The sequence below is a fragment of the Nansenia antarctica genome, assembly GCF_963989245.1.
Source record: "Nansenia antarctica genome assembly, chromosome: 16".
NCBI classification, from domain to species: Eukaryota; Metazoa; Chordata; class Actinopteri; order Argentiniformes; family Microstomatidae; genus Nansenia; species Nansenia antarctica.
The window spans coordinates 23,252,158-23,276,913 of NC_137686.1; the positions used below are offsets into that span (position 1 = coordinate 23,252,158).

The following is a 24,756-nucleotide window of genomic DNA, read 5'->3' on the forward strand; positions in this document are numbered from 1 at the left end:
GAAAGCAAGTGAGAGAAAGGAGAGCGCGAGACAAAAGGAAAAGAGACAAGTCTTTTCTTCTCCTAATGCAAGCCTCCATCCTCCTCTATCGTTTCTCCAAAGCTCTGGAAAAAATGTTGTATTGTAGCAAATCATGCTCTTTGACATCCTAAAGTGCCTAAAAATGACTAGCCCAGTAGCCAAATACAATATGACATACAAACGAGGGCACGGAAAATGCTTTTAATTGATTTGAGCTTTTCTTTGTCTTCGTATCGAGAAACCCAGCAGAAGTGCCGGCACCGTAGCGTTAAATGACTAAGAACTTTATTGACAGTCTAGTCTAGACAGATGTCTAGCGAGCTACTGTACAGTATCACAAACCCACAGTGACTGAAGTTACAGACACACTGATTCGCTAGTCTCACCTGGGCTCGTTTTTACGATTGGATGTGCCCATCCAAGAAAGAAAAAACTACAATGTGAGTTTGCCAGAGGTCTGCTGATCTCCACACACATACACACAGACACACAGACACAGACACACCCACACACCCACTGGCTGAAGTGCGGACCTCAACACCACCTCAGACAGTGTGACTGACCCTTCAACAAACCTCATCATCCTCATCTTAGTCATTGTTATTGTCTCATGCCCGGCCACAGCCATTTATCACAATGATCTTAACGTGAGGAATTACACAAGGTCTTATGAAATAACCAATCTTATCCTTCCCTTGGTCGTCCTTGGGACAAGAAGGAGAGGAGAGAGATGCCCCTCAAATTGGATCATCATCATCAATTGTGATTGGCCTGCCATCAAGGCTTACGTGACAGAGCACAATGCTCACGGCAAACGGCATGAAATTGGGAATTACGCTCCGCGTGATGACATTGCGCAAAGGGCAGCGATGGGAGGGAGGGGGAGGGTGTTTGGGAAAGACAGGACGTGCCATGCCTTCTGGGAGAGCACGTCACGTGCCAATCACGACAGGGAATACTGCCGACCAAAGCCGCCGTCTTTTTCTGTTTGGTCTCCCTCCCTCCCTCCCTCCCTCGCTCCTTAACACTCCTGTGACACATCCACTCTTTCTTCTCCCCTTTGACTGACCCTCCCCGCCTTCTATCCTCCAGTACAGGACATGTTTCCAAAGAGCCGAAAAACAACATCCACGCTAGGCCCATAACGATTCTACGGTTAACGGCCCGTTAGTAGAAGCTATGAAGTGTCTTAACATAACGTGTGTGTGTGTGTGGGTATTGCCATGCCTACCTCTATAGACAGGGTGAATGGGATCGGATTTGCTAGACTCGTACTGTTTGGTACTGCTGGGTGTAGTCTGACCGAGGCAGACTAATGGTGCACCCAAGTGCTGATGGGAGGCGGTGCCTCCAGTGAATTCCACCAGCGATACTCAGATTCAAAACACGAAAATAGAGAGGGGTGCTTCAAATGGAGGCAGGATTTCAAACAGATTATTCATTTATTTGTGTATGTATGATTCAATTCACACTGGCCACCTGTGTAATGCTGGCATCGAAAAATGTAATCCGTGTTTTTATTTACTGCGACGCCTGCACATGGGTTTGTAAACAGTAGCATGGGCAGGGGAGGGGGGTCATGGTGTGGAGTCTACTGCAGGATTTGGGGTGTGGACTTGCTTACAACTTCTGAAAGCACTTTTTTTTTTTTTTACATCCTGCGTCACCAGAATCTCAACCGAGAGAAGAGATTCTGGGATGCGAGATTACTGCTGTGTGTGTGTGCGTGTGATATCTACAGTAGGTATGGGCTGGCAAGTGTGTTATCACAGTGTGTGTGTGTGTGTGTGTGTGTTTTCTGTTAGTATGGGCTGGCGCGAGTGTTAGTGCTGTGTGTGTGTGTGTGACTGCTGTGTGGAGGAGTGGGGTGGTAATGCTTTGGCACATATCACCGTGGTGATTCAGAGAGCGAGGGAGGCAGGCATGCAGTGGGAAGAAAGGAGAGGGAAAGAGAGCGAGGGAGGGAGGGAGGGAGAGAGAGAGAGAGAGAGAGAGAGGGAGACGGAGAGAGATGATGCATTGCCGAAATTAGGTCAGCTCCGTTTTTCAGCGGCACTCTTATCGAGACGGAGGGGCTAATCTTCAGCTGTCGCCCCCCAAAAATTAAAACATAAAATAAATTGACGGAAATGTGTTTTGATAAGAAAATAAATGTAAAAAAAAAAGAAAAGAAGAAAAAGTTGCCTTTAAGAACCAGATAGAAAGTAGTTGCTTTGGAGTGAGTCATAGGCGTTTCGTTAGCTAGGACATGAGACCGTTTTCAGCAGATAGTGCCATATTTGGGCACGAAGAACATTACTTCCTACAACTCTCCTATACAGAAGCGTATGGTAAACAGCCCATTCATAGCGCAAGATCCGTCCGTCTACGGCACCACACAGACCTCTGACGACAGAAATGGAGCTCACGCGCCGAGCAGGTACACATCTCAACGAAACGGCGAATTGAAAGAACTTTTATTCCCTGACCCAACTAACCGCTTTGATGACGCATTGCCCAGGTGTCACTTTTAACCCCTGTGTCAGTCATTTGGTGGTGAGCATTCATTTAAATGTGTGTGTGTGTGTGTGTGTGTCTCACCTTGTGAGTTTGGTGCCTATCTGTTGCCGGGACTCCACCCTCTCCTCGTCACTCTGCAGGGGCAGGATGTTCTTCTCCTCCAGCTCCCTCTTGGAGGGACGGTTGCTCAGCTTGATGGCCAGCGAGTCCTTCCTCAGCACCTTCAGCACCAGGGTACCTGGAGGCACAGGGACGGGCAGAGATCTGTTGGTTCAAAATCACTGGAGTAACACTGCACGTTGGCCCCCCTACCTAGACACAGATCTAGGTTAGGTTTAATCCCCGAAACATTTGTGATCCAATGGGGCGGGGGCGTCGAGGGTGTGTGTGATGCAATACTCACCTCAGATCACTGTCTACATGTAATTGTGTGTGTGTGTGTGTGTGTGTGTGTGTGAAGGAGGTACTTCAACAATGACAAAATGATCACACGATCTCATGTGTGTGTGTGTGTGTGTGTGTGAAGGTACTTGAACAATGCCAAAATGATCACACGATCTCATATGTGTATGTGTGTGTGTGTGTGTGCGTGCGTATGTACGTGACAAAAAGTACTAAATGGCTTCCGCCCCCTTACTCGTAAAGAGAGAGTCGTCGTCATCCTCCTCGTCGTCCTCGTCCGTCTCCTCGTCCTCGTCCTTGTACATGCTGGGCAGGTCCTCGTAGTCCGACTCGTTGGGCATGTTCTCCTTGTCGTCCTCGCAGTCGATGATCAGAGACGGCACCTCCCTCCTGTCCATCAGACTACATTGACCAGAATGCAATGCGGAGCTGAGAGAGAGAGAGAGAGGGAATAAAGTACCGTAGATGAGTGATGAGTTGCGGGTAAGGACACGGTTTCTCAATAATAAACCACCACCAATCAGGACCTCTCCTTTTTAATGGTTGCCATATCATTACCATGGGAACGAGTCATGGGATACTTTCATGTTTTGTGACCTGAGAAAGGGCAGGGGGGAAAGCCTTGTAGCGTTAAAGATCTCTATCTCCTACCTATCGCCATAGAGACTAGTCTTACATCGCTCCCTGTCTAACGTTATATATCTAACGCTACATGTTTTAAGGCTGATCTGTGCATGATGACATAATTCATGTCGCATCCCCCCCCCGTTGAGTTGTATAGCGGCACTTATTAAAGTGAAGTGCTCTTATGACGCGTTTCTGAAAATACGGTACGGGTAAGATACGAATGCGTGCCGTCCCGTGCCGTGCCGGTCTGGTTAATGAAAAAGCACCATTAGTGCGATGAGGCGTTCAGGGACCTGGTTGACAGCACCTGGTTTGACACCGTGTTGACCTTCTGTCGATAGACGCTTAAGATATCCTCGAGGCGGAAACGTCCGGTTTACCTGCCACCGACACAGACGCACGCCACACAGGTCAATCTTAGCAATAATTCCATCAGGTCCCTTAAGTAAGGTTGGTCCTTCATACCGTTTGATCCAAAGTAGTCAATTAGCCAGATCAAGGGGATTGCATGGGGTTGCATGCCACAGTGGATACACCGCAGTCGGTGGAGAGAGAGTGGGTTTTTAAATCCACTTATCAGACCGTCACACGAAAACACTCAAGCTGTGACAACCCACAAGGTCCCCCCCTTCCCCCCCGCTGTGAGAGACTACAGGGGGTCGCCGAGCAGCTCACCGTGGGAAACACGCAGAGCTACAGAGTCGTGAGAGGGACTGTGTGCGTGTGCATGTGTGTGTGTGTGTGTGTGTGAGAGAGAGAGAGATAAATATCGTGTAAGGAGATCACCTGCGGTGAGGCTCTGTATCGCAAATCATACAATCGCACTTGAACAGACTCTTAAATAATCGACTCTTGCTTTAGCCCACTTGGGAGAGCACAATTCAAAATGTATATCTAGACAACATAATCTTATTGGCTCTGTTCTGTTCCAGTTCCTGTCACTGGAATAAGACATACAAATCCTCCACACGAGTGCATTCCCACTCCTGTGCCAACTGACATTTCTGAGGAAATTGAGCATGATCGGCTAATCCCCGATATGCCTTCGTGGTCTCCATGGCTACGGTTACATAACACCCCCCCGAACCCCGACATTCCTTCTGCCAGCGTCCATTAGAGGGCAGCTGCGGTGTGTGTGCCAGGCTGGTGTCTCGAGGGGCTGGCGCGCACACACACACACACACACACACACAGACACGCGCGCACACACACACACACACACACACACACAGACACAGACACGCGCGCACACACACACACACACACGCACACACACACACACACACACACACACACACACACAGACACGCACGCGCACACACACACAGAGACACGCACACACACACAGAAGTAGGCCGTGGTGCCCACAGGGGACTGGGCGAGCTAGGTCAGACCTCTACATGAGAACCACAAGGCAGGAGTCTGACCTGACCCTGATACCAGCAGGGGGCAGGGCCAGGGGCAGGGCCAGGGCCTGCTCATCCCAGCCTGACGGAGGGCCACGGGGCCGTGCAGACACAGGAGCTGGCATACAGGTGGAGCAGACAGGTGGTGCCACACATGTTAAACCACTCTGTTTGTTTAACCAACGCACCCAAGCCTCATCTAAGGACAACTTTGTTTGCATGGTTTCTTTTTTTTCTTTTCTTTTTTTTACATTAGAACATCATTTAGTCTACATCTTTTATACTTTAAAACGTTTCTTTTTATTTTGTTGATTATTTTTATAATTCTTTATTATTATTATTATTATTATTATAAAACCACCTGTTAAGCATCTTGGGTAGATGTTTTGAATGACATTCTTCTTATAACGCCCACTAACCCACCACAAATACAGGCGACAGTTCTCCACATAAACCAAACAAACCCCCATGCAGCTTGCCGGCCAGGAGGCCAAAACGGCGCCTCACCTCTCGAACCTCTGCATGCTGAGGGCCAGGGTTTTGTTGAGCTCCTCGATGATGCGGCTGGGCGTGTGCATGCCCCCGTACTGCAGCTGGAGCGGGTGGCCGTGGCTCTGGTGGCCCGAATGCCCGTGGTGGCCCGGGTGACCCTGATGACCTAGGTGGAGCGCGTTGAGGGCGGCGAGCTGGGAGGGCAGCAGGTGGCCGTGGTGGGGGGGCGCGGCCTGAGGAGGGGGGCACTTCTGGGAGAAGCTGCCGAGAGGCTTGGGGCACTGAGAGGAGGAAGAGGAGTCCAGCCCTCCCTGAGGCACACAGATCATCACCTTCTTGGGAGGTAGAGGAGGAGAGAGCTTGCCTGACATGCAGGGCAGCTTCATGGGCTGGCAAGAGTCTGGAGACGGAGGGAGGGAGGGAGGGAGGGAGGGAGAGAGGGAGAGAGAGAGGGTTGAGGGAGAGAGGGTAGAGATAAATAGAGACATTAAAACCTAGATCCTGACTGCATGTGGTCATTAAAAGATCCCACTGCACTCGTGGTAACAGTAGGGGTGGTAACCACGGAGACTACTGGCTACATTCCCAATCTGGCCCTCATACCTTCATGGCCACCTAAACAGGCCACAGGACAGGACATAATGGTTCACCCCTTGGCAAAGCATTACAAAGCAAAACATAACAGTTACCCTTTCAGCCTTTAAGTCCAAGCCGTTGAGATGACTTAAACAAAAACAAATCCAGGGTGGCGATAGATCTTAAAAATACTTCTACGAAGAGTGACCTTTTGGATTTTCATAACTTCCAGGCAATGGCGTATCCAGGCTTTAACAAAGAAATCTTATACGATTTTAGGCCATATCTTTAGTTAATGTGTACAAATAATGAATGTTTTTGTTTTTTCATTTCAAGTCAATTAAGACGTGCAGTCATCCTTTTCTGTGATTATTGATATGCTTATGCATGTCTATTTTTTTGTATTATGTGCACCCTAATTGTACCCACACAGTCACCTACTGGTGTGTGTGTAAAGCATAAATACACCTCACTGAACACATGATTAGGAACACCTGTGCACCTGTCAACAGTCCAAGCTGGTGGAGGCAGCGTAACGGTGCGGGGAATGTTTTCTTGGCACACTTTGGGCCTGTTAATACCAATCAACCATCACTTGAATGCCACAGCAATGAAGAATTGAGGCTGTTTTGAGAGCAAAAGGAGGCCCTACCCAGTATTAGTATAGTATAGTATATATATATATATATACTATATATAGTATAGTATATTAGTGTACCTAATAAAAAAGTGTATATTAGTGTTCCTAATAAAAAAGTGTATACGTCACTGAGATGCAGTGATGCCCTGATGAATGCAACTTAGTCTGTCTAGTTGTATCATTTAAAAAAAATAAAAAAAATGCCCATGAGGAAATAAATGTATTTTGGACATTTCCAATGTTTTTTGTTTACTACAAAGCTGGGAAATTGAACCAGATACGTGGTCAAAGTGGAGGCGCTCTAACCTGATTGAATACTGGGAATTAGAGCAGGGTAATGCCACTTCCCGCTGACTGACAGAGAGATTGAGCGTGATGGACAGATAAGAGTCAGCTGACCTGGCTGGAGGGGGACTTAATGATGCTAATCCCTGAGCCATCTGCAGGTGGTGGAGTTTGACCACAACACCTACGTGTATGTTTGGATTACTCTACTGTAAACTGTCAAAACAAAACTCTCTCGTTGTGTGAGTGTGTGTGTGTGTGTGTGTGTGTGTGTGTGTGTGTGTGTGTGTGTGTGTGTGTGTGTGTGTGTGTGTGTGTGTGTGTGGATGGATGGATGTTTTGGAGGCCGTTTCAGTCAATCCACTAATCAAACATGATGTATGTTTGTATAAATGTATATATTTATATACGTATGAAACCGAACATTTCCTCACTTGTTGACACGTCTGTTGCGTAGAATAAAACCTTCAATGTGAATGTCCACTTACTGGCAGTGCCTTGAGCTTAGCGATACACTTTCGCTTAGTTGAGGAGGATCAGCATAGCTTGTTTAGGATTGAAAAGGTCTTTGGCAAATTCACAACCCCCCCCCCCCCTCCCCCAGGTCTAACCTTAAGAGGACCATCAGTGGTACTGGGGCCTCTACTAATTGTGGTGTTCAAACCAAGTTTAAAGGAGAACTTAACTTAAAATGTTATATTATTATTATTATTATACTTCTCATCAGTCCCCTGTTGGAGTATGCGTGTCTGTGTGGGGGGGGGGGATTCACCTGTGCTATGGTTGGGCATCCTGGAGAAAGGTTTCGGGGGGAGTGCAGGGGGCTGTTTGTGGTACAGCGGGGGCTTGGCAGGGGTGTCCTGAATGTCGCCGGGGAAGGCGACGGATTTCTTTGAAGGCAGGACCATGGACGACTTCATGTCCTGAGTGCAGACTCCACCATCCATCGAGGACCGGAACTCGACGGTAGCTAAAGAAGGGATACACAAAACACCATTGGACAAAATGTTGGGAGAATATTAGGTTGAACCCCACATCTGGAGAAGTGAAGAGAAATCAGATGCTGCGTCATTAGCCATGAGTCAGTCTCTCTCTCTCTCTCTCTCACTCACACACACACACACACACACACACACACACACACACACACACACACACAGTCAAACCCTGAGTGGTTGTCAAGCTCATCTGTACGCAGATGACACAATTATCTACTGCATTGCGGACTCTGTACAATCAGCTATTGACAATCTACAACTCTCATTTAATGTTCTGCAAGATGAGCTCTTTGGCCTTAAGCTTGTACGTAATGCAAGCAAAACAAAATGTATGGTGTTCTCTAGGGCCAGAGATACTCCTCTAAATAGTTATGCATGCATATTCTGAGTAGAAATGGGTCTTTTTTTCATTTAAATATCATATAGACAATATTGCTTGTAAACTGTGGCAACATTTCTTACACAGGAACTGAACCAGTTTTCCAATGACATGCAGAAAGAGGGTAGTCGAAGCTTGGATATTTCTTGGACATAAGAGAACAAACCAACCAAACCCCAAACTCGAGAGCCTTCGATTCGAGCAGTGCATTTAAACTGGGCTTCTGCTTCGTTTACTGCCGAGAAAACGCTCTCAAATTGCTGCTGAATTCCAAACATGGATTGGAATCATTTGTTGCTTGATCACACAAAACAAATGGAGAGCCCTACAAAGACAGTTGTTTTACACACACAATTAATGTTTTAATTTGCCCAATCTGGATGACTGCATGCCTAACCATGCAGTCCATGTTAACACTAGAACAGCCGTGAGGGGCCTGTGAGTAAAGATTTGTTTTATATCTTTGCACTCGACCAAATTTCAGGACCCTCCTGGATAACTATAGCTTCAGGATAAGCTAGTATGAAGCTATTTTGATGTTTTTCTGTGTAGGAAGCAGGCTAATTTACAAGTGGCCAACTAGTGGTCGTTGTGTGTAAGTAGCAGCTTCCCATTGCAAAGACTATGGTCATTTGACCTCTTATAGTAGGTAAAAAAGGCACGGCTGTTCTAGTGTTAAACATCCTGTGGCGCTGACTCGGGGAGGTAATAAACACTGGACCACCACAGCCATGAAGCATATGATTCACACAAACACATGCATGCACACTTCCAGGTATGTTTTGTTCCATCATATCCTGCTGTGCCAACTTTCAACGGTGCTCCCTGTTCAAGACAACCGTGAGACAAGACTCAAATTACAGTTTTTCTCAATCGTTTAAACATGGTTCCTGAGACTATAGCTCAGTGTCTCAAAACTTTAAATACAAAACTAAAAAGATTTTTTTGTCAAAACTCCAAAATCTCTTCTCAAAACGGATTATTTCCACCAAAATGATACACACAGCTATCAGATGAATATCTCTTACAGAGCATCAATTAAACACTGGTGTGCTGTATCTAAAAACACCACCTTCAAAATGGTACAAAGACTGTTGCCATATTGTAATAAAACATGGTGAATCATGTACATTTTGCATTGACAATCATTGCATCAAAACAGGATACATTGCAATTGGGCTAAACTCACAACCCAGCTTCCCAGAGTCATACTGTAAACTTATACAGTAGTTGAAACTGCAACAGAAACTGTTAGAGTTCTGAGAATACACAAAAGATACCTATTTGGCAAAACTCACAGTAATTGCACTGATAAGTAAAATGAAAAACACTACAGTAAGAAAAGGTTTAGATTGTCTTTCTGCCGATGTAATGATGAAATCAGTGCACAAATACAGAAAGGTAACAAAGCAAATATTTATTTGTTACTGTAACACAGTAAAACGTTCAGTTGACTGAACTCCCCAAAAAAATCATGTTTTTTGTAACCCCACAAAAAAACTAAATCAAAACATAAAATGCGGTGAAACAGATCTACATGTAAATCAGTCGGCATCCTGCCTCTGATCGTGACCAGGCCAGAGGAGCTCATCTAGATGGCCTGCCATGTTCTCCCTGGCAGAGGAAGAAGAGCCTGGCGTGGCAGACGCACCACTGGCATGGGTCCACGTGGATGTCGTCAGGCGCCTCCTCCATTGCCTGAAAAGAATACCAATATATATACAGTATAGGCTACACATATTTCATAAATGTAAGTCAAAACAACATTATATTATATATACTATAAGCACTGTAGATATCCATAAAACCATAAAGTTACATTACTGTAGACAGTATAGAACAATGAAGTGGTTACTTACCTATTTTCATCTCCGAATGCCCGGGTTAACTGAGGCTACCGTGGAGCGGCTCAAATTCAGCTGGAGTTGCTGCCCAGCCCAGACTGAGTACATGGTCAACCAAAATTGCACGGATTTCATTACACATATTGGCTCGCCTTCCTCCTCCTCTTCCTCTTTGCTCTCCGTGCTGCTCCAATTTCCCCCCCCCAACACAGTAGAGGTCACCCGAGGCGTCTTTTATGCTCTGACACATGATTGAAGTGTTTTGACGATTGAGTTTGAAAAGGGGACATTTTGAAGGCCAGTGTTTTCCAGGTGAACAAAGTGTGCTAAATGATGGGGTTCGTGCTTAGATTGTTTTGCAAAAATGTGATTTAGAATTTCCATAAGTGAAAACAATGGAATTGTGCTTCGATTGTGCTTTTAGCAGTCTGGAGTCTCGTTGTTGATACATGTAATTCAAGTTTTCATACTTAAAGTGTGCATAATTCCATTTCTTGTGGGTATAAATGGAGAAAAACTGTGACCCAAAGGGACGTTCAAACAAGCCTGGTGCTGGACAGCTGGCTTCTTAGCTTGTTCTTCCTCACAGCGCATTCCAAAATGTGACAAAAAGGTTGCCTAATGATGCCTGGAGGTGCAGCGGGGAGACCCTGTGGGAGACCAGACTGATGTCTGTCCTCTCTCTCCATCTCCATTTTATGCCTGCAAGCTGTGAGTTAGTTAGACAAAGTCTACCTACCCAAGAGGTACTTTCAATAAGTCTATGTGAAGTTCTTTTCTTCATGCACACTTTAGTCAAAACGATTGTCCGATGGGCTGCGGTTAGAAGTTAGTGAAATTAATAAATCACTATAAATACAATAAAACACAGACGATATCTTCTCATGCAGTCTGACAAAGTTGTCTTTGAAAACCCAAGAGTTAGCTAGAGTGGAGCAAGAGTCCGCTAGAATGGGTCTGATCTGAGGGCTCACAACGCTTCAAGGACAAGGTCTGAGAGGGATCAGACAAATCATCCATCTTAGTCTTTCCAACTGCGGTCCGACTCTGTACCCCTCATACAATCCGACAAGTTCACTTGTCGTCCCTCATCCCTCTGGATGGATTTAGAAGCATTGGATTGGTGTGAGTACGAGCCAGAGAGAGCTTCCAAAACATACTGTAGGCCTGTCTTACACAACCCTTTTTACACTATTTTGGGGAACACTTTACTTTGAGAACTGCAGCCTGCTCAAGTTTTCTATTTTCATAAAACTACCGTACACAACGGCTGTGTGTTAGTGACAGGCGTTTGGAGTGTGGGCACTGCATCAAATCCGGGCACACGCAGCACCACTCAAAAGTGTCAGCCAGTTAAAGCCGATTACACCCCGGCAGCCAATCAGATGAGAGATTATCTATTTTTTGGGGGGGGGGGGCCGATGGGATTAATCAATTTTGCATTTTTTTTTTCTCTCCCCTTCCTAATCCACTTTTCCTCTCAGATGTCAGCGGACAATGACTGAGTGACTTTGAACCACACGCAGAGCAGCTAATGACTCGAGTCTCACAGGACCACAAAGATGCTCTTCGTTCACTGTGTTCAATAACCTAAATCAAGTCGTGCATCTCATCATCACCTCAGCTTGCGATTGAGGGTTCGGTCCCTTCTCCTGTCCTTCAGTACACATGCTACTCTGTGTGTGTAGCGGAGGTGATTCGGAATCGATACACTGCTGATGAGGTAGCCCTGCCTGAGACACTCAAGCGTTGCCCTAGGACCTTGAGGATGTCCTTTTGGCCTAATGATAGACGCTTGTGTCTCCGTGAAAGACCCGGGTTCGAAAACCCCGCCCGTCTGCGTTCGGTATTAGAGAAACGTACAACTGTTCTCTACCGTTATGTAGAACACCAGTGACCCAGACACAACTTGGCTGATGGAACGAATCACCTTGACGGGAGATTCACCTCGACCCCCTTAACAACCAGTCATAACAAAAATCACCCATAGCAGCATTTATATCAATGAAGAAGAGAGAGACGAAACACAGTAATGTCACCCCTGCGCATGAAAACTGGAGCAATGGAACTCTCTGGAGAGAACTCTCTGGAACGGTGATAGAAAACAACAGATCTGGGCATATTATGACTTTGAGTCCTTAAAAAACAGGCCAAATTCCTGGGACGGCAGATGTGTTGGATATGCTGGTAAGTGGCAGCCCTGTACGTACCCATTAAGAGAACTGGCTGGTCCTCTAAAGCAGTCCTGTCCTCAGAGAGGAAGCAGGACGTTTTCGATCGCCCCGTCAGCTCTCCTCTAAATACAGCCCTAAATACAGCCTCTCTCTCTCAAACCCCTGACAGGAGCCAGCTGACTTCCTCAGCTCATTCCTCCGCTATGTTAAACGGACAAAGGAAGAGAGCCCAACTGTCTGTCAGCTCCGAGCACGGTTTAGATAAAGCACATGTGTTAGCTCTGGATACATTTAGATTAGATTAGACTCAACTTTTATTGTCATCGCAGAGGACAAGTACCAGATAACGAAAATGCAGTTTAGCATCTCGCCATCTAGCTCTGGATACATCGGTCGACCCAAATTAATAGAAGAACATAAAGACGTAATAAAAAACCCATAATCACAATCTGTGAATCTAATATTTTTGAGTCCTACCGCTTTAGACTGGAGGAGATCAATCCACTCAAGATGATTAAGGAGAGGAAGTACGTGTGGACAAACTGTTGCATCCAATAAATGGCGTTTAGGAGGATTCTCACCGTAATTTTTCTTCTAACTCACCTTTCTCAAAGATCTCTTTCAGCACGCCTCTCTTGATCAGCTCCTCCCTGCTCTGTCTCACAGACATCTTCCTCTCCAAAGCTGAGGGGGAGAAAAATATTGAAATAAACATGAGTGTTGCTGTCACAACACCCTTTAGCAGTGTTGGTTGGTGTAGAGCCAATGGAGCGATTAGGAAAAACAAGGACAAGGATTATTTTAGGATCATCACATAATCAATTAGTTATTATTGGCAGTTTTCCCTTGACTGTGACTGCTATAGTATCTAGTGTTCACTTGGCTCTATGCACTACAGTGATTAGCAGGCATTGGGACAAAAACTATAACAATTGGTGCTCTCAGTCATGGGTCCATAGTTAAATATAATTAAGGGCCAGCACTCTCTTCAGTAAAGCAGTGTTTCCCATTAATTAGCTAGACTGCGGGGGCCCGCCATAGTGTCATAACGAACTGAGATTTTCAAACGCGAGTGACATGATCTTTGGGATTCGCACTGCCTGGACCGATTTTTGCGTTATCGATAATCGCCATACGATTTAGCGGCATCAATAATCCTCCCCAACCCCTCCCCCACCTTCCACGATCACATTCTCTCCTAGAAGTGTCCACAAAAGCCGTCATAAGGGTCCGCGGTATGAAGCTGTATTAGTAATAATTCTATTTTTAAACTATACCCAGTGTGCTGGCCCATTTTCCCATATGTTACTGTCAGCCTAGAATCCCAAGACACCACGCATCTAGCCTAAACAAATAACGAAGGGCTCGAATGAAAAACGTCATTCCTGTATTGTTCTTCAGGATTCAGTCTGTCTGTCTTTTTGGTATTTGTGCCCATTGTGATTGTGTACCAATTATTTCCAAAAAGGAACCTAAACAATAAGGACAATAAAGTGTGAAGTTGAATTGAATCCTGTAGAATAATTTCGGAACGGGTCAAATGTGCGTCGACAAGGCAGAACATTTCAAGGCGTCCGGACCTTGTGAAACATCATGATTGACGGAGCGTGATTATCATGACGCGTCAAACCAAGGCTGCTCTTCCACATCTGAAGAGAAACGGTTTAAGCCTCATCTTTAAAGAAGAATCTAAAAGAATAAAAGGCGGTGGTAGTGCAATAACACCTCCCGTCGAAATGCATTATGTACGAGCAGGCATGTCCCAGAGCTGCTGCTTCTATTTTTAGAATCCAGCAGTTGAGGGACTTAACATTTTCAATCGCTGGGGCTGAACTGAGGCAGTTTAACGTCACGTTAGTAATTTAAAAACCTACCCCTGCAAAGGAACCAATTAAGAATGTGAAATGAGGATCAGCAAGAACACTTGAACACACTGCGCAAGAATCTCCCTGCAGGCCCCATGGCTCTTGTTAAAAGTGAGAGTGTACGTGTACGCGTACATATGTGTGTGTGTGTGTGTGTGTGTGTGTGTGTGTGGTGTGCATGTAATTGTATGCTCAAGCATGTATGAGAGAGAGAGAGAGAGAGAGAGAGAGAGAGAGAGAGAGAGAGAGAGAGAGAGAGAGAGAGAGAGAGAGAGAGAGAGAGAGAGAGAGAGGCTGAGTTAGTCCAAGTTAGAGTGAGCTCTAAGCAAAGGAGGTGGGGTGAGCCAAATGCTAAAACACCTTCACTGGAAAGACTTGAATGCTCTCTCCCCTCCACTCAGTCATAACAGTGAATAAAAAAAAAGAAAATAATCGCAGCTTAGACTCCAAAGACAAAGCACATGAGAGAATTGCTCAAATGTCAGAAACGGTGTGCACCAGGGCTGGCCGGTGACTTTGGTGTCCCCGAGAAGAGGGGGGGGGGGGGGGTTGTGGTGCTAGCGGAGTTCTGGATTGACGGGTGGTAGCTTGAGCTTAATCGACAGCAAAAGTGTGGCCCCCCTCTAGCGGTGGTGGCCCTAAAGCAACCACTCAGACTGCTTATGCCAGCGGCCGGCCCTGGGTATTACTAGTGATATTCAGTGTTCCAAAATGTCACAGGAGAAAGTTATGATCAAACATTAACATATATTTTATAGATATATCCATAACTTCAAAGGCTGCCCCAGAGAAGCTAGTTTCAGATGGTCTGGGAGCCACGCGACGGCCTCCGCGGAGTGGAGATGGTTTGGGGAGTAATCTTCAGCAAAGTAGCCCCCCCTCCGCGTCATCCCTACAGGACCCACTACTGTACACTGGAGCCGTAGGAGAAGCCCAATTTAGGATGGTGCCAAAAAAAAAAAAAAAGCCAAAACATGCAATTTGCATAAGCCAAAACTTTAAAAAAATAAATATGCAATTTGCAGAAGCCAAAACTTCTAAAAAAACTGCAATTTGCAGAAACCAAAACTTCAAAAAAACTGCAATTTGCAGAAACCATCGGACAATAATACGGAGCTAGGAGCTTGGAAAGTTAACAGCCTAAAGTATATTGCAAGTAACTTCATGAAAGCCCGGAAGTAGAGTAGTGGATTCATTATAAAAAAAACTCCCACCTTCCTGCATATACCGCTAAGAGCGGAGAGACCTGGGAAGTGGCCCAGTTTCATGGATGAGAGATCGAGTGGAGGAGTGTGTAGTCGTGTATGTGTGTGTGTGTGTGTGTCTGTGTGTGTACAGTATGTGGAGGGAGTAGATCAATAGTTCCTCTCTCTCTCTATCTCTCTGTGTCCAAATAGCCTCATTTGATAATGCACCAATCGTGTCCTCTAATTCAGGATGTGTGTCACATGGTCACTGGTAATGGTTATGACCGTGTAATGACAGCTGTGCAACACACCCGATCACATTCATTACGGCTCGAGATTAAATGACTCAGAAAACGAGAGGGAACGAGAGAGAGGGAGGGAGGGCTACAATGGAGATAAGAAGCAGAGGTATTGTTTGATTCTTTCTAATATTCTTTGTATTCTTGGTTTCATAATCGAAAAATCTCAATTTCTCACCACAAAATGTGCTTTAGGCTTTCCATCTTACTTACAAATGTTCTCTGTTTGATAACAGTGTGCAATAATCCTCTCCCAATATGCCTCCCCTAATATGCCTCCCCTAACATGTCTCCCCCAATAATGCCCTTTCTTGGCTTTGAAGAACATGGAGAGAAAATAATAATAATAATAATAATAATAATAATAATAATAATTTTGCCATTTAGCAGACGCTTTTATCCAAAGCGACTTACAATTACGAATTACAGGGACATTCCCCCTGGAGTAACTGAGGGCTAAGTGCCTTACCCAAGGGCACACTAGTAGTGGTGTGGCTTCAGGCGGGATTTGAACTCACAACCTTCCGATCACAAGTCCAACTCACTATCCACTAGACCACCACTACCCCAAAGGCCAAAGGTTGTGTCTGGGAATGTCATAACATGCTCCAAGATTACAGTTACATTTGACCAAAATATAAAAAAAGTAATTCCCAAACGGTTTATGTATGACATAACCCTTCCTGCGACAGCATGGGATATGTATGGTTACGCAATAATGCCACTGGTGCGCGTTAGTCAGCTATGTCTTCAGGTTTGACACAAACAAGCTGTTCGAGAAAACAGGCAGAACACTGGTATTAGACTTGCCAATGAATAAATGCATTCCCACTTCCTTTGTTCATGGAGTCAGTGAAAAAAATATAAATAAAGGAATATAGATATTTGGTTATATACAAAAGGTCAGGCAGAGGGCACCACACCAAGTCAGTCTGCATGCAAGTCTGACTGGGGCTCGGACCAAACATGGTCCTTTGTAGATAACAGCAGACCAGCGTGGTCAGCCGACTAGCCTCATTTAGCTCCACACTCTCATTAGCAGCCAGTTTCTAACAAGGTCACAGATTCCTGGTGGTGTGGGTGAGTGGGTGGGTGTGTGTGTGTGCGTGTGTGTGTGTGAGTGAGTGAGTGATGGTGCAAGGGGAGATTGGCATAGTCTCAATGGCAACATTGATTGAGCTATTAAGCAGGTTGGAAAGCCTGCCAATCTCTTCGTTAAGAGAGACACACCGTCTTTTTGAGACCAATATAGAGCAATGTCTCCCTAGGTCACGGCACCCCGAGTTCTCAATATCCAGTATCTAAAACACTCGGGACTTACTGTACCTCTGTTTGTCTGAGACGTAGAAATGTCTTACAGGCATGCGAGACATAAACTGACTGCAGGATAGGATTTTGGGTTCTGGTTGGCTTACAGCAAACATCACCTTGTAGCGTTAAATCTAGGCTCACATTAATCTGTTATGGCTCACATAAGGGCCACACACACTACAGGGCTGACTCGAACCATTGTGCTGTCACACTGTCCTTTATAGCACTCCTTCTGTAACTATGGTGATGCGTAAGCAGGCCAGCCAAGAACAGCCCGGCTCAGCTCCTCTGTCGTGTACTTAGGGTAAAAAAAGCATCTTTGGTCAGGAGACTGGTGTTTGACCTCTGAACCTGAATGGATCTATATTACATCACCCTCGGTGAGTCAAGATCAGCTCCCTCCAACAACAACAAGTAACAATGGAATATCTGGTTTCCTTTGCACTGACCGCCCGCTCAAGAGTAAACCCAGCGAATCACGGCCCAGCCTATAGTCACAATCATGATCTGAACCAAGATGAGAGGATTATAAAAGAAATCATCAGAGAGCCTCTTCTCAGAGCATATTAAATGAAACTGGCATCGGTCGGACGCAGACTGCCTCGACTTGAAAACGCTACGCTTAGTTCTAGAGAAATCTATTCCGCTGTGAAGTGACCCAGATGGAGGGGCGTCTCTCTACCAACCCTGAGGCCTGGTGACTGCAAAGTGAGGCATGTAGTGAGGCCGTTCGCTCTCCTTTACCCACTCAAAGTGGGGTTAAAACTTAAGTTTAATCGAGTGGCGCACTACCAATGATACCAACGGTGTCTATGGCTGTGGTGGAATCTCTGGCATCACTAGTCGGAGAACACACTTCCAGAATAGCCATTCCGAGTCAAATGTACAGGCACTTCGAAAATAGCCACCAGATTGAACTGTTAATCTGATCATCTACCCCCCAAAAAGCACTTAAAAGTGTGTTATTCTATATGAAAAAAACTAAAACAAAGGCTTTCCCCAGAAGTGGTCAGATTAGCACTAAATACCACAGGCAGAAAAGCTTTGGGTCCATGGATCCTCCACACATAAGCCACCTCGCCAAACGAAGGGAGGGGTGGTTAGGTAGGCCAGCTGTCAGACGCTCACTCTTGGAACAGAGAGAGGACGACATAAGCCCGCCTCCCCCCAGAGCTGGCCTTCATCTGTTCCACGACGCGGCCCCGTTCTAATCCTCTTGTGCTCACATTCTCCAATTACCTGCAACATCTGCAGGGCCCGGCAGCTGGCGCACACGAAGGAACGACGGTCACGATGATAACGATGATAACGATGAACATTACAAAAAAACAAAAACAACGACCAGCATATAGGCAACAAACAAACCAGGCCGAGCCTGGGCTCGTGCCAACGTTAGGAATACCCACTAACAGAGATGACATGATCTGTACCATAATCTACCGCAGTATAATCTATTTCAACCGGAACGTTCCCCAACACAACAATGTTGTTTCGCCTTACTGAACGCAGCCACCGGGGGCTGGACTCCCAACTGTCAGAGACGGCCTTGGCCATCTTTGAACCAGTGAGACGAATCGGGGCGATGCTTCAGTTTGACATGAGTTTAATCAGTCAGTGGGGCACCAGAGGCCACAGCTATACATACTGTATATAACTCAGCAGAACCCCCTTTACCTTGCAGAGTTCCATCCCCAAAATGAATGCAGAACTTGTCAACAAAGGAATACTAAAGTCACCAAATCACCACACGTCCTCATCAGTGTTCTGAACAAACGCATCCCCCACTGAGCGAAGAGGCAATAATGAGGAGCTCTCACCAGTACAAAGCCCCCCCCCCCTCCGAGACCAGTCCAAAGGGAAAAGCTTGTAGGTCACTATCACCATTATGCTGCTTATTTGGTTTGTGATGAAACCAATAACTGAGGAGTAATAAGGAGGACGCCTCTACATTAAACAGACAAAACAAAACAAAAATCATCGGGATCCATTGGGATTCTCTGTTGATTTACCACCGCTGGCTCCAAACCAAGCTCTCTCCTTTTGTTCAATTCTGTTCTGTGTCTTTCAAAGGCACGGGAGACAGGGGATGATATTATCAGAGGGGGTGGAGAAAAAAGAAAAGAAATATATAAAAAGCAGCTTGCGGAGGAGAGGGGGAGCAGAAATATTGGCCCATAAACATCCAGCTCGGCACCATGCATACAAAGTATGAGGGGAAAGGAAAGAAATAGTGGAGTTCTAAAGTCGAGGCGTCAGCACTCAGTCAGCGAGTTTACTGAAATATCACTTGTCCTCCACGGGGACAGAAGGCGGGGGACTAGAGGGCATCTCAGGGCAGCGACACAAACAACCGAAAGGGAACCGAGGGGGAACCGAGGGGGGAGGCTACCGGCCAATGGACGTGAAACCTCAACCCCAAAACCACCTACAGGACGCCGCGATCAATAATTCAATGATCTGCCCGAAAAATGTAAACTTGACCCCCCCCGAAGACAGCACACTGTCTTTGCACTGGCATAGCCCAGTGCAAATGCTCAGTTGGGTCCTCAGTCCGTCCCTAGTCTTTCCTCTATTCCTCGCATCCTCTCGACTGGCTTCCTTCTCAGGAAGCACTGGAGGAGGATATTATAGGACGAGGCACGGAGGACAGAACTCTGGGACGCACGGTCCCTCATCCTCTCACATGTAATTAGTCTGAGTTTCTCCTCATTGAAACTGGACCGCGTTGCGTATAGAGAACGCCCCACACACACACACACAGAGACACACACAGAGACACACACACACACAGGGACACACACACACACACACACACACACACACACACACACCAGTGGAAAAACCTCTTAAGTAGGGAACATGAGTAGAGTGTAAATATTGAGCAGAGCCTGGAAAATAAGCACTGAGAGACCAAAAATAGCCACAGGTTCAATTCTGATTCTGATTCAATACAGCCAAAAGGATCTTTTCATGTCCAGTACTGTAGGATGTCTCGGATGAGTTCCGTAGATTCAATACATTGTCTGGGGAGGTCAAATGTTACGCATGAGTAAATAAATGCCCTTCAACTAAGTAACACTGTGTGCGCGCATGTGTGTGAGTGTGAGTGTGTGGAATTCTAAGGGATGGTAATATTCTTGACCTGCCCCTGACCATTACGGACCGCATGGATCAAAGGAACTATACAGACAGCCTCCGCCATGAAACCGCTGAACTTTGTTTCTGAACAGTTTCACTCCATCAATTTGGCCACTACTTCAAACATCCTTGCAGAGCCAACCTACCACCCTTCCCCCCTGGACAATTATATTTTTCGGCAAGCATTTCGGAAACTAATAATAATAAAAATCATTGCAGGGCAGCACATATTTCATCTAGCCTATATATACACTGTAGTCATGCTATAAACTGTAGACTGTATTTGGATGTTTGAGAGGGTATGGAGGTAAAAAAAACTTGAGATACTGTAATGCCAACTGCTCAGATGTTGAGTGTCACTTTGAGGGGACTATTCTAATTAAATTCCAGTTTCAAAGTTTTACTGTTGTGTGGTGTCTGTGTGTCTGTGTGTCTGTGTGTCTGTGTCTTGGCGCTTACCGGCGGAAGTCTGCTTGAACTTCTCACTCTTCTTCTTCCTCCACTTCCAGGGCTTGAGGAGGCGGCCCAGGGTGGCGAACTTGCTCCGGCGGCGGATGGGCGGGGTGTGGGTGCCAGGGACTAGGGACTCGGAGCGCATGGCGGCCAGTCTCTCCACCTCCTCCGCTGTGGACAGAGAGATCAAACGGGACAGATAAACGATCATGGAGAAACAGAGAGGCTTCTGGGACTCTTAGTGGCATAGCACACTAATACACCACATCATCGCATGGTTGCTGGTTCGATTCCGACCCTCGACATATCTTGCATGTCATCCCCCCCTCTCTCGCACCCACCCTTCCTGCCAACCCCAAGGTCTCTAGCCCAATAGAAATTCCCTAAAATATATATTTTAAAAAGAGACAGAGAGAGGCTTCTCAGGTCCTATGCTGGGAGTTAGCCAAACGTGTGACCACAGACCAACAGTGAGCGTCCGTCCGCGATGATGACATAACAGGGCTAGGCTAGCTGAGGATTAGCGTAACAATGGCCGAATTTCAAAGCGGTATTATAGACATTGATGAGGGTTTCAGATATAAGGTATTAGGAGCTAGGACAGGTGCCAACGAGCCTCTCGAGACCGACAGTGGATGAGATTTGGAGAGAGTAAACAAACCGGTGCATCAAGGATCATAATACAGGATATATTCCAATTCAGAACAGCAGGAAGCTGCATCATGCTGATTAGTTTGCACTCGCTTGGCAAGACACACCAAACAGAGTGAAACGCTCCTGTTTACCAGCTTCTCTAGAGCTTATTTCTCCTTGCGGTTTGCGGTTTTTGATAAACAAAACACTCATAAAGAAATGTATTCCCTTTTTTGTTTTCTAAAACCTCCCAAAGTATCATCAGATTCAATGATAATGAGATCACATGGTATATTTTTCATATACAGACTTGACTGAAATTCTGCAATATTCTTGTGGGGTATGGACCCTTTAAATATTGAGAAGCACTCAGACTTGGCCTTGATCAAATGTATATGTAATCCTGATACAGTACATCCATACTCAATGCAATGACACACAAAAAAGACAGGAAGCTACATAAAGCACAAGCCCACATAAAGAACTGGAAAGAAAAGAAAAAAAGAAAGTGGAAAAATTCTTCAGAAGTGGGCCATGTTCCCTCCTGCCTCTCAAGCTGCCCACTTTAAAAATGGATGAGCACAATTTCAGACAACAACAGTGCAGCAGAACCATGTTTAAACGTGTTCCCGGCCTTCGCCGGTGCATTCAGCAGGGGCAAAGTGTTGTAGAACATTGGTATAGAAACATCCTACGTAGAAAAAGACATCATGGTTTTCTCTGACGACTCAGAGAGTGTAAGGAAGGACTCCTGCCGGGTTCTTTAAAAAGAATCTCAAGCTGCAACGCTAAAAATAAACCAACTGTAATCAAGTCTACAAAACACCAAGAGATAGATGAGGTTTCAACAACAACAACAACAACAAAGTTGCAGAACAGACAACCATATTGGAGATTGACGACAGCCGTGAAAAGTACCAGTTGAGGCTGGTGGAGGTATGATTTCACTCCGCGGGCCAGGCACTACCTCAGGTATGGTATCATATGACAAATGATGTGAACTATGGTGGACATAAACGCAGTAAAAACCAGTGACACAGACCATTACTCAAATGCACTGCCGCCTCACAGCCATGCCAACCATCTTAGGATTCCTGGCCTGCCACAGCTCTATAAATAGCTGCAGAGTCGATGCTAATTGAATCCAGTGGTGTTTCAAATTACTTCATCAAACGAAGCCAGAAGAGAAAAAAAAATGCTAAAAAAAAAAGCAAATGAGAAGAAGAGAGAGAGAGAAATAAAACAGAAAAAGCTTGAGCTGAAAAAAAACGTTTTTCGGATTTCAATCTGTTGCCAGCTGCACATGAGGCGACACACTTCCAAAGTTTCATTGACAAGGATGCAAATAGCAAGTGACAGGGTTTATTTTCCCTTCGCCCGTCCCCCCGTCCCCCCGTCCCCCCAGAAACCTGTTTACACACCATATTCTAAACATCCTTCAGAACTCAACATGTCAGTTAACAGCTAAATAAATCCAAAGTGCTTTGTAGGTAGCAAAGCCACTCCTCCTCCAAACTCAACCAGACCCCCTCAGGGGAGAGCTTCAAAGGGCTATGTAGGCTATATATAAATACACGGCCGCGTTGGATCACTCATACTATAGGCTCAGGGTTTGATTCCCATATGGGTCAAACGAAAGTGCTTGCTATTGTGTAGTGACGAATTAAAATACTAGCCTACATTACTCTACTTACATGAGCCACTGAATACTCTCACATGAACCTCTGAATATTGATACTAATCATATCGGTCAAACAAAAGTGCTTGCTATCTGTATTAGTGATTTCAATTAAAACATCTTCTCAACGACTACTGATACTGATGATATGGGTCAAACGAAAGAAGTGCTTGCTATCTTGAATTAAAACATGTTCTTAATGACTATTGATACTGATTGCATTTTCAGGGGTTTGTGTGAGAGGAAGGTAGTATTGCAGTGCAGGGCTATGGAGGGGCTCAGACCAATGATCTATATAGGAGATCAGTGGCTCAGACTCCAGACTGTACTACTAATGTGTTTGTAAGACATAGGTGTGTTTCTGTGTAAACCAGAACAGTGTGCATTCCCATGCCTGATGCCACACACACACACACACACACACACACACAGTGGGAGAGGGCTCATGATTGTATTTAGATAATGTTCTATGGGTAGTAGAGTGTAGGATGGGAGAGACTAGCTAGCCTATCAGAAACATTCCTGAGGGTAATATTGGAGCCATAGATTATAATAGATTATTATATAGCCACACAGATAGGTATAACCATATGCATCAAAGGTAAAACATCCAGCATCCATTAAAGAGGATGGGTGGGTGGGTGGATGGATGGATGGACGGATGGATGGATGGGAGAATTGAGCCACCCTTTCAGGGTTCGGGTTAACCGTTGCAGCACCTGGGCCCTAGAATCAATTCTTAAACACATCAAGAACGCAATCGACAATATTAACAACAAACTGCGAAAAATAATAGGCAGTACAGTAGCACGCAAAGTCTACAATTTATTATGTAATCCATCTAATCATTCCACACCAGAAATGCTACCATTTAAAAAGCTGATGTCTTAATGTTTCACGATCTAACAATAGAAGTGACCGGCTGTTTTGTAACATTCCTTAATTGTTACAAGCTTTTTTTGACATTATGCATCCTACTTGTACTCGATTGCACTAGCAATGGAGTCAAGCCCTGCTGAATTGCAATTGATGATGCTATTGAACACACGCCTAGAAGCATGTTTAATAATAAACGAATAAGCCATTCAAACCAATGCACCTGAGTTACATAGCAGTTGAGAAGAATGCAAAACATGCGGCATGTTTTTATTTTCTTATTATTATTATGGATTGAGCGTGTTTATTCAAGCGAGCGTTTGATGGCCAACCAGAACCAACAGCCAAACGCTGTTATGAAACATATGGACACATTCAAGTCCATTATAGGCTATAATAAACTCACCTTCTTGCGTGTCATCCCCGCGGCTGCAATTGCTGCAAATGTGCTTGATCTCTTTCCCGATGTGACAGTGGATCATGAAGGGCATATTGTTGTGGTGGTGGTGGTTATGGTGGTGATTGTGGTCGGCTTGTTCTTTTTTATTATTGTTGATGGACATCACCCTGGCCAGGTTAAATGCCCTCTTCTTTTTTTTCGGTCTCTCCACGGCCACGGGCGTGTTGTTTTCCCGGTATCCCCCCGTGGTGAACCAGCCCCCATGCTGCATGATGGTGGGCGCGATCATGGGGTCCGCCATGGGATAGCAGTTGGCCGTCTTGAACATCGAGAGAGACGCGCGGAAAAAAAGACGCGGGTCTGCGTCTAAACGCTAAACGCACGGCGGCATCCGGGATGGGGTTTTTAAACCCAAAACCACACGGGTCCTTCGGGTTGACTCCTACCTGACCCTATAGCCGCTTTCAACCAATCCCCGTTCGGCTTTCACTCCGGTCTCACGCCGAGCCCCTCTCTCTATCAACGACGTCAGATCTCAGATCAGATGGCTTGTCAGATGTCAATTCCACACCT

The 24,756-nt window shown here is 45.6% G+C and overlaps 1 protein-coding gene across 1 annotated transcript in view; it reads right to left on the reverse strand.

The window, feature by feature from the left end:
- Positions 1-24,511, reverse strand: part of LOC308171762 (phosphatase and actin regulator 1-like) — a gene marked incomplete at both ends in the record, with an annotated part of 31,914 nt that extends 7,403 nt beyond the window's left edge. The window contains 7 exons of the mRNA XM_080546639.1: positions 2,602-2,758; positions 3,158-3,351; positions 5,463-5,847; positions 7,721-7,918; positions 12,947-13,027; positions 20,603-20,767; positions 24,190-24,511. Of these exons, the coding sequence (XP_080402765.1) occupies positions 2,602-2,758; positions 3,158-3,351; positions 5,463-5,847; positions 7,721-7,918; positions 12,947-13,027; positions 20,603-20,767; positions 24,190-24,511 (1,502 nt within the window). The remainder of the gene's footprint in view (positions 1-2,601; positions 2,759-3,157; positions 3,352-5,462; positions 5,848-7,720; positions 7,919-12,946; positions 13,028-20,602; positions 20,768-24,189) is intronic.
- Positions 24,512-24,756: the final 245 nt, after the last annotated feature.